The sequence below is a fragment of the Bemisia tabaci genome, chromosome 9, assembly GCF_918797505.1.
Source record: "Bemisia tabaci chromosome 9, PGI_BMITA_v3".
In the NCBI taxonomy this organism is placed as follows: domain Eukaryota; kingdom Metazoa; phylum Arthropoda; class Insecta; order Hemiptera; family Aleyrodidae; genus Bemisia; species Bemisia tabaci.
The window spans coordinates 5,210,522-5,221,688 of NC_092801.1; the positions used below are offsets into that span (position 1 = coordinate 5,210,522).

At 37.4% G+C, this 11,167-nt stretch overlaps 1 protein-coding gene across 1 annotated transcript in view; it reads left to right on the forward strand.

Annotated features, from left to right (window-relative positions):
• Positions 1 to 11,167, forward strand: part of LOC109035923 (unextended protein) — a gene marked incomplete in the record, with an annotated part of 100,330 nt that overhangs the window by 86,292 nt on the left and 2,871 nt on the right. Inside the window, 7 exon segments of the mRNA XM_072304190.1 lie at positions 1,441 to 1,575; positions 3,244 to 3,378; positions 4,417 to 4,553; positions 5,755 to 5,890; positions 6,842 to 7,092; positions 9,733 to 10,038; positions 11,007 to 11,091. Coding sequence (XP_072160291.1) covers positions 1,441 to 1,575; positions 3,244 to 3,378; positions 4,417 to 4,553; positions 5,755 to 5,890; positions 6,842 to 7,092; positions 9,733 to 10,038; positions 11,007 to 11,091 — 1,185 coding nt within the window.

The window sequence follows — 11,167 nt, forward strand, 5'->3', positions numbered from 1 at the left end:
GATCCGTGCAATTTTGAAACTTCAAACACGTATTTCTCGACGTAGACTTAACTTACAAACTGCAACTGTGACAAAAACTGCACTTATGCGCCTTGTGATAACCAGAAACATTTCATCATAACAAATAATTGACATTGTCACTTAATTCATTTCTGACATAGGGCAACGAGAAGTTTTTTTTCAACGTCGTTATGAACTGCCCAAGCCTTGGTAGCGTTTTTTGTCGGGAAAATTTAAATAAAATTGTCATTCCTTGGGATAATGTTGCTGTAAATTTAAAATTCTTACAATGTCTCGTCCTACTCGCTATATCATAACCAAACCATTGCAGGTGATCTCCACGCCTACGAGTAAAAGAATAGCAACGAACGGTTTCAATGATATTGATAATATCGCCTTGATACAACTATTCGTACTCCATGGACGCGCGTGTTGCATACGAAAAAATTGAAGGCGCTCCGGTCACTGTAGTCCAGTGGACGCAGCAGGGTGGCCTTGTGTGGCCAAAAGTATGTAAGAAATCGGTCAAGATTGCCTGACGTTGAACGGCCTCAACTCTGCTTTTTTTTTTTTTTTTTTTTTTTTTTTAATAGCTTAGGGGTCGAATTTCCCAAGTAGCAGTAATCGTGATAAATAGCAATTTTCTCGGTTGGTTATCGCGATTATATCGATGGCAATTTATCGCGATATTATCAAAATAAAAATTGCGATTAATATTTGTGGATGAAATTGAGATTAAAACGGTATATATCGCAATTTCATTGCGTTAAGATCGAGGATAATCGCTCGGATGTTGATCCTAGAGGTTCAGTTACACGATCAAATTGAGCCATCAAACTGAAGCTCTGATTGGTGGAAAAAGACCTGAGGTGAGGATGCGACCAATGAGGGGCCCAATTTGATGGCTCAATTTGATCGTGTAACTGGACCTTATTAATTTTATCGCGTAGAGAAAAAAAAGGAGGTGTTCGCATTTCGGGCATCTTGGATTTTTTTTGATGACGTAGGTCGGCACGACGAGTTTCATCATCGATTTTCTTGGAAATGGTGTAATTTATGGAAAAAAGTAACCCTTTAAATAGTGCTTGAAAGTTTATCATGAGTTGATTGAAGCGAAAAATTCGGACACCACGGTCGGTTTTTCATACTGCAAATCCCAGATTTCGCTGGCCAGGTTGTACCGACCTACGTCACAGGGTAAACAAACCTCAAGATGTAAACACCTCCTTTTTTTCCTCTCTGATTTTATCGCGATTTTTGCGTCGATAAATGCTACTTCGGTCGCACCGGTTCGCCGGCCGAACTTTCAAAGCCCGACCGGCCGAACTCCCCAACGGGGACTTTTTCGAGAATCTCGCCTTTTAAGATGTCCCGGCGCCCCTTGTGTTTCCTGTTTGTTTTATCTGTTGACACTAACTCGTGATCGATATTCTGTGGCAGGGATGAAGGGTCACATGGCGTTCGTCTACACCAAGGACTTGGGCAGCTACAAGGCCGTCGACGGACTCGTCACACTCGAAGACGTCATCGAAGAGCTCATCCAGGCCGAGATCAATGACGAAACCGACGTCTACAGTAAGCACACGCACCCTTGCGTCGTCCATCCCCACCCGCCAACCCCCAAACCCTATCCCTCCCACCCCCCAAACCCTAAATCACGCCAACTCCGCTTCCGTCCGCCGCATAGTGGATCCAGTCAGTAGGAGAGGTCGGACAAAATTTGAAAACTTTAAACGCTTTTAACTCCGTTTATACGAATTTTTGAGGTTCTGAAAGTGGCTCCACTGGTTTTCTCGTGAAATTCTCTTCCAGAACCACCCCTTAAAGTTTAAATTGTGAAGAAACAAACCTTAAAAATTTGCAGTTTTAGTAAAAAATTTCATGCCCGACCTCTCTAATTTACTCAATCCTCTGTGCGCCGAGGGATTGTTCCGGCCCTTTGACCTCCGTGTCTCCCTCGACCCCACACGCATCAGCGCGTGGCGTCTTGTTTCAGGGGGAAAATGCCCTATGAACTTTCAGACGTTGCCAAGTGTTCTGTAAAAAAATTTAAGGCGATTCGATGGACGCCATATTTTGTGTCAGAACGGCATGCGATACCTACATCGCATCAATTGGTTCCATTTTTTCAGCTACTCGTCATTTTTCTCCAATTTTGAGATCGCAATTCTGTTGTCAGGAGACTGAAGCACTTACCAATTTTAACAAAGAAATTCAACGTAATAAAGGCGTGGTATTTTTAGAGAGAAAACATCGCATTCGGTACTAATATCGACACTGCACTCGAATGCGATATTTTCTCCTCAAAAAAAACCACGCCTTTATTACGTTGAATTTCTTTGTTGGAATTGGTAAGTGAGTGCTTTAGTCGCCTGACAACAGAATTGCGATCTCAAAATTGCAGAAAAATGACGAGTAGCTGAATAAATGGAACCAATTGATGCGATACATCGCATGCCGTTCTGACACAAAATATGGCGTCCATCGAATCGCCCTAATTTTCTCAAGAATTAAATCTTAAGGTCAGGAGCCGTTCAAGCATTATGTAACGCACTTAGGGGGAGGGGAGATTTAAGACAGCGTTACGGTGTGTTACAAGAGGAAAACAGGGTCAAACATAGCGTTACGTAACAGATACGAGCCACTAAAACTACTTTGAAAAAACTACTTTGAAAAAAGCGTGTAAAAAATTTAAAATCCCGCCCTTTTTGCAAGCTGTTTTCTCAGCGTTTTCTTGATTTTTTCTTTAAGTTGGGGGAGGGGAGGGGAGGCGGGAGGGCAGGCCAGCGCTACGTAATTCAAAAGGCAAGTGTAGGGCTATGTCATGGGTGTGTTACCAGGGGGAAGGGGGATTATAAATTCGGAAAAAGTGGGTTATGCAACACTTGAACGGCCCTTTACCAGAAACGTACCGAGTCGCATTTGGAAAAAAAAAACGAGTTAGAAATAGTTTTGAATTGAACTAGTCGTAAATTTTCACCCCTTAAAAGTTCCAAGGGGAGATGAAATATTTTGAACTCAAAAAATTTGATCTTTTTGAACTTTTCTGCTTCGAAAAGTATACTATGGCAAAGACATAATTTGAAGCAGATGAACCTCCATTTCACAACTCTATTTGATGTTGTAAGTGGCCGCTGTCATGTACAGTTCCTCAAAATTTGAACGTAAATGATATTTACTTAAACGACAAGTATAACAATGTATCCTGTCACCAATCTCATAATTTTTTTTTTTCATTTGTAGCTGACAATCGATCCAGACGGAAATGTGTGCGGCGGAAAATTTTGCAAGACTTGGAGAATTTCGCAGTTTCGAAAGGAAGATCTGTCGAAATTTCACCGCATCTGAGAACAGCTGCCTTCCAGTATCTTATTACAGGTTAGATATCAGTTTTGAAGTCCTTAACAAAGTTAAACAGGGGGTTTAGCAATGGTGGATATGGCTTGGGGTTTCACTAGTTCAGTCGACTATCAATCAAGGTAGATAGCCAAATGGGCTTCAAACTTTGAGAATTGTCCAAGAGCCCAAACGCTTTAAAATCAGTCAAAAGGGGCACAAATGTTGGAAACGATTAGTAGGACCAGAAACCTTTAAAGCGACCCGATGGAATAATAGCCTTTGTCAAGGGGCACTCACTTTGGAAATAATGTAAAGGGCTAGGGACACTGAAAAGAGTCGATCATGACTAAAAAATAAGGAATGGTCTGAAGGATAAAGAGCAGATCATGTGAAACATACCTTGCTTTTAGGTGTTAACTTGCTGTAATTGGAGCTTAAATACGGTAGATAGTCCAGTGAGTTAGATGCTTTGAAAATGCTTAACAGATTTTATAATTTTTGGGATATCCATGGTGAAACTAAAGAACCCTGATTCTTGATTACTGTGTACCAAAATTCAGCTCCTATTTAATTTCTTTTTCTCAAAACAAAAAAGAACCCATAAACATAGGCTCTTAAAATTCTCATTGGAAGTTCTTCACACAGAGGAAAAAAGTCTTGAGAGTTTTCTTGAGATGATGCACTACAGCGTCTGATAGGAAGAGAGGCAAGGAGCCAAACAAACCAAGTTACACAGTTCTCTAGTTCACTTATGATATTTTTTGACAATACTCAGTTATGATTGAAATGAATTGCATCTTTTTATTCTCTTTCTGCCAACAATAACACAAAACATAGAAATTACAGAAAAACAGACAAGGCACCTACTAAGACATTGTCTTGTGATAGGTGGAGTCTACAATTACATTCTTCAATTCATACAAAGAATACATCTTTTATTTGAACAATAATCCTGTAAAAAAAAATGTTTGTAAAGAATACAAAAAGAAAGAAAGAAAGAAAAAAAAATAAGTATGTGTATTTTTAAATGTAATTTAAAACATGTAATCAATTAACATGATTATATACATGTTTCAGAGGTGGAGCCATTCAAACCCAAATATGTGTCTAGTCAAGCTCTGAATAGACTGCTCAGATTTGACATCTATCATCATATCGCTGGCCATTCAATAGATGGACAGAATCGTCCACCTTCCGTTCAGTTGTATACAGAGGTAAGCCAACAGTAAAATAAGATTTCATTCAGTTTAAACCATATTTGTACATCTGGCGCAGAGATCTTGGTGTCTATGACTTGGATTTATTGGGATCTATCGACTAATCGACGGTGTAAGTTGGCAATCACATAATTCGGTTTGCGATGTCGCAAACTTTCTGTCATACTTTATTTTTTAAATGGAAAACTACTCAATGGCAATTCTTTAAAACTGCCGTAATTTTTTTTCTCTGTGCTAAGAAAATTTTGCATAAACTTCAGGGAATGATGTCAATTTGTTCTCCTTTAAAAAAAAATAACATAGAGGCGTAGATTTTCAGACACCGCAAACGAGATATGTGATTGCCGACTTACACCATTGATATCTGAGAAAAGCAGGGAATTTGTCAAGAATTGGTGCCCAAAAACCAGTCATTTCTTCTCCCTCCGCTCCAAAATTAAATTATTTTCAAATTCCATTATCCGTGCTGTGCCAACTAGGTTTCTAGGAATCAGACATAAGATGGAAAAGTCTCATTGCCTTTTTCTAGTGAATTGTCAGTTTTAACAACGAATTAGTTGCAGATTATGGATACATATGTGCAATATTTTGTATCTTCGAGGGGGAGGGGAAGATTAATTTTTTGAGGCTCTAAACTTGCATCTTGGTTACAAGAGGGAGCTCCAAAAGAATCCAAGTTTTAGTGGGATATAAAAACTTGTGTTTTCGTTACAACAGAAGTTTTGCGTTCATGACTGTGTAAAGAATGGAGCAGTTTTATAACTTGAAATGTGAATCACTTATGTTGCGTCTGAAAGAATGTACCTTCATTTCTCTCTCCTCAAATTTTATAATTTCTTTAGCATAGAACTGAAATTGATATTATACCAAAAGAAAAATATGTTTTATTCAGCATTTTACTTACCTAAGTAAATTTTAATTTTACTTCCAAGGTTATCCTGTTTTTCCCTTTGATTTACCCATCTCCTGATAGGCAGCACGGTAATGAAACCAAATGATCCAAGTGCTTTCTCTAAAGAATATTTCTTTGAACAGATTGCGATCTGGAAAATATTTGTTCCTGAGATTTTAGATGATCATGAGAACTGCTGCTAAAATGTCTGTAAGCTCTTTAGACTTTACGATTGATGAAAGTTTATTTCAGAGTTAACTTTACTATGTACAATTAAAGTAATTTTTCAAATTTATGTGCACACAGGGTAAATCAGCTGATTATTTCATCATGATTCTGCAAGGTAAAGTGATGGTCAAAGTCGGCATCGAGAATCTTACATTCCAGAGTGGTCCCTTTGCATACTTTGGCATTCAGGCCTTAATGAAAGGCAGTTTACAGGGTAAGTGAAGGAAAGCAACATAATCACCTTTTACTTTCGAATTGATATAGATAATAAATCAAACTGAGTCTAGGAAATTTTTCAAAAATTATCATCCTTGTTTGCTGTTCTTAGTGTAGGCTTGTAGTCATTCAATGTGCATTATGACTGCATTTGTGAAAAAAATACTTATTTTCCTACAGAAAATTTTCCTTATTTTTCTGCGTATGCATGGAAGCAAAAAATCCGGAGATTTTGGCAAGTTTGACTCTGAAAGCTCAAAAATCGGAAAATATATGAGTTCTAAAGTTCCAAGATAAAAATTCTGCGGCCCTAAAAAATTATGGTTTAATTTTTTAAAAAAAATTATGGTTTAATTTTTTAAAAAAAATTATGGTTTAATTTTTTAAAAAAAATTATGATTTAATTTTTTTAAAAAAATTATGGTTTAATTTTTTTAAAAAATTATGGTTTAATTTTTTAAAAAAAATTATGGTTTAATTTTTTAAAAAAAATTATGGTTTAATTTTTTAAAAAAAATTATGGTTTAATTTTTTAAAAAAAATTATGGTTTAATTTTTTAAAAAAAATTATGGTTTAATTTTTTAAAAAAAATTATGGTTTAATTTTTTAAAAAAAATTATGGTTTAATTTTTAAAAAAAATTGAGGTGAGTTTTGTCTTAGAAGATAAAGTCTCTTTTCAAATATCCAATCACTAATAATATGTTTTAGTTCTCATCGTGGTTTAATAGCTCATTATGGCTCAAAGTCCTTACATGAGCAGTGGCTGATGATTGCAACCATCAAAAGTTCCAAAACACATCCTTGCGTGGATGACCTGAATTTACTCAATTCTTCTTCGTTTTCTTACGTAAAAATCTTAATGAAGTCTCTCGACATCAGAAAAAATCATGGTGCTAAATTGATCGGCAGTTTATTAATAGTTAATCCTCGGTTTGTACACGGAATAGCTCTGCCAATGGCCAACTCCTCCCCGGTGAATCGCCTCCTGCAGGATGCTTTCTCGCACTTCTTCCCGGATCCTGGCCCGAACGATCTGGACCTCCCACCACCATCCATACCGCGGCAATCTCCATTCCATTCGCGAGAGGGCAGCACCCATGATGGCGGTGTTCTCGAAGAAGGTGAACTTTCCTCAGAATCAGCAGCCATCCTCCTTGAGGCCGTCCGTCTCGAGATCAAGCAAGACAATCTTGAACAGGTAATTCCTGAAGACGCCGCATAATAATGGGATTCAGCATGAACAGCTTCATTGCATGTGGTGCTTAGAGGGAAAGTGGTTTCAATTTGGACGGCAGGTTCTTAAAAAGTCACGAGCAACCTAAAAATATGCATACATTTCTCTCAACAGGGAAATGTCAGGAAACTCGGCAGTCAAGCCTAGGATTTTCTCATCGCTTCAAAATTTTTAAACGATTCGTATTACAACCATGCTCAGTTGAACTACATTTTGTAATTAAAAACTGCAATGTTTGGCTTGTCTTTAAAAACGTTTATGTTTATGTACCTAGAAAAGCTAATGGCACTTATGTTGTCTCGAAGTTAAGCCAGGAAATATAGTTCCTATTTGCAAAATTTGTAAAATATATTTGACGAAAAGAACGCAAGAAATGTTGAGGGCAACTGAAATGGATTTTTGGCGGCGATCTGCCGGCATTTCGAGACGGGACTGTGTCCGTAATGAGAGAATTCGCCAGGTGATGAAGGTTGAAAAAGATATCGTGCATGACGTCATGTTCAGGCAGTTATGCTGGTATGGACACGTGCAAAGAATGTCTGAGGAGAGGTTGCCCATAACAAGTTTTGGATTGGGTACCACCTGGGAAGAGGCGACGGGGACGTCCCGTAAAGGGTTGATGGCAGGGCGTTGACGAAGAGATGTTGCGGTGTCAGTTGCCGGAGAACCTCTGAGAAGACAGGCATGTGTGGCGTTTGGGTGTCGTAGAATGCCAGAGTGCGTTGTAAAGCGACTTTTATATACTTATATATGTGTAAAATATATTCTTTTATTGCTTCAGGTATAGGTTGTTAAGAGAATTTTCATTCCCAACAGCCTCAAAAAACATACAAATGTCTGGACAATGTAAAATTTAAAAATCTTGTCACTCTTTAAATACTTAAAAAGGAATTACCTGAAGAGGCTCCCAAGATGAACGTTGACAAATAAAAAAAATAAATTCTCTTTTGAGGTTCAGGCGATGCAAATTAAAAATTTGTATCAGTAAAGTAAGACCAAGTTGCTAAGCATCGAGCATTTTGCATTAAAATAATATCATTGCAAGTTGAAACCCTCAGTTAGTAATTACCCAGAATACCTATCTTTGGAATTGTTGTTTATACCCCTGTCAATTACCCTGGTTTGTAATGGCGAGTAATCATCGAGTAATCTGTCTCATTCACCAAATGTGGAGCATATTCACCCACATACGGTCTCTGCAATTTTTGCTCCTGCTAAACCATTTATTCATATTGCTGTTCTAAGAATAAAAACAAGCCGTGGAAAAAGGCTTATCAAATAATGAGAAACTCTTAGGTGCATGATATAGCTTCCAATAGGTAGGCTGCAGCGATAACTATCCTCAATAAACTGTGTCAATATTCAGAATTCAGTCGCAATCACTTTTTTACTGCATGTATTGTATATGTCAATTCTAATTGCTTGAAAAGAAAGAAATGGGGGGGGGGGAGAAAAAAAAAACGTAAGTCTGTGCAAGTCAAGTCTACTAAATTAATTTCAGCAAACCTCGCGATAATAAATTTTTCTGGTATGCTGAATTATTTCGACAGCAATTTTAGAAGTATCATGTTTTGAAAGATGTAGGAGATTTTTGTTGAACCAAAAAGTGAATCACCGAACAAATTAGTTGGCTCTCAAAGGTTGATTTCATGTACGATGGTGATGGTGTTTTCATGAGCAGGGAGTTAGAGTTTATTGATTCTAATGTCAACTATAACTGATTATATTTCCCGTGTTTATTTCAATGAAGAAAATTATTTTGCAACGTTTTGATTCTTACCCTGTCTGTCTGGTGGTCCACTTTGGAGAATTGCAAGACTCAAAAGATTACTGAGGAAAAAACATCTCTACACAAAACCAAAAGTATCTGATAAAGGTCAAATTTTAAGTTTGCAGTAGTGAGGAAACTTTGGTTTAAACCTACAAGCCTGATCAACGACCTTCAGCAGGGTTTTCTCAATATTTGGAGAAGTTATGAAGTTTAGAAATAACCCCTGCGCCCTCAAACCGTAGTGTCTGCAATCCTCAACTTTTGCTTCTTGATTCCTTGCTTGCACTCATTTTGCAACCCTGTATGATTTTTCTTGATAATGAGACTAATCAACTTAAACCATTTCCTGCACTCCTATCAAATATGTCTTGATAACAGAATTAACTTAACTTACTTTCCCAAGTAGCACAGTGCAATGAAAATATTGAAATTAAATTGCAATTTGATTTCAAAAAAATTGTAATTTTTTTACCATTAAATTGCAATATTTTCACATCATTTGGTCGACTTATGCCGATTTTAAACAATCGAGAAAATAAGCTGCATGTCAGAAAGATAGGCAATATGCAATGCAATGAAATATTGCAACTTATTTTAATTTTATTGCAGTAAGTTTCAACGAACGGGGCCCCTTCAAATAGGAGCTAGGCAACATACACAACACTCAGTGGAATTGCAATATTTTTACTATGTAATTGCTACTTATTGCAATCTATGCTACTTGGGTTCTGCACGTTTGAATGATAAGTCTTGATAATGGAACTAACTGAACTATGAAAAACTTAACCCTTTGCATCCCCGGATATTGGAACATTTTGAACTATGTCTGATAGATCTCAATAAATGTCCGCAAGGCCCAGCACGCGAGCAATGCGCTGATGGAAGCAGAGCGGGAACACACAGCGCTGAACGCAGGAGCAGTGAAACAGCCAGGTCCTGAGCCGCAAGAATCGGTCGGAGCCTCGCCTCAGAACAGTAGTAAAAGCCAGGGCAGTGTCACATCTGCCAGTTTCACGCCGTACTACACCGTGAGCACTCACGGAGAGGTATACTACATGCGCATCTCCCGCAGTCTCTACCAGGCCCTTGTGCAGGCCACCATCATCGAGCGAACCAAAGAACGCGATAGAGCCGACAAAGTAAGTATCCCGAACAAAAAGTTATTTTTGGCCCAACCTTGTAAATAAAAAGGCTGACAAAGTTACATTTCAGATACTTTTTTTGACAATTGTCAGGGTGAGCATCAGGATTTTCCTGATTTTCCCGATTCCATCAGGATTTGAGGAAAAATCGGTCGTAAAATCAGGATTTGAGAAAAGTCGGCCGTTCGATTGGATTTTTTTTATCAAGCTATTTTTGTGAAGTTTTAATTTTTCTCTTTAAAAAATTGGGATTTGATCAGGACTTGGAAAAATTATGAAATCAGGATTTAGCAGTCAAAAATCAGGCAAAATTAGAATTTCATCAGGATTTTCTAAATTGAAAAAAAACTAGACACCCCGTTAGTTTGAAGAGAGTTCGATTTTAAAAGTTTATCATGCTCAGAGGGTCGTTGAGAATATTGAAAATCAAAATTATATCGAAATTTGGAAAAATTATACCGGTATTTTCCAGTATTCTGCCCGTAGTTTTTTTTATCCTTGGCCTTTTGAGCTGCATGAAAGAAAGAAAAGGTGGCGACTATGCAGGACAATTTTACTTTTTCTGAAGTGTATTTTACTCAGTCAGTAGATTTTCAAAGCTACCGTTAAACACTGAGAAATTACTTTTATGTAATCCAAGAGTTATACAAATCCTAATCATATCTTCATTGAAAAAAGTGCAAAACCACACATCTCCATTGTGCTGTTTCAAAATTTCCCCTCCTACTTTACTTTTTCGAGGAGAAACAAGTTAACTTAACAGCGTGAAATTTGCATAGAATTTTCTCCTAACAGAGAAGAAAAATTATGGAAGTTTTTAAGAATTTGCGTTGAGCAATTGTTCATTCAAGTAAGATAGTATGACACAAAGTCTGTAATGTCGCAAACATAGATACCCGTGTGGTCTCACACTTCAGCCATTGATATTATCTGCTTTTATATTGACAATGATCTCTTAATTCCAGGCATGGAATCAAAAGAACGGATCCATGGAAAACATAATTGGTCATTCAGAGTATGTTCCATTGACGGAGAGAGAAATCTCGCCAGGTAAGGTTTATTTGACTCTACAACCTCCCTAAGAGAATAATTTGGTTATTTCTTTACAATTTTTAAATTCAGTTTT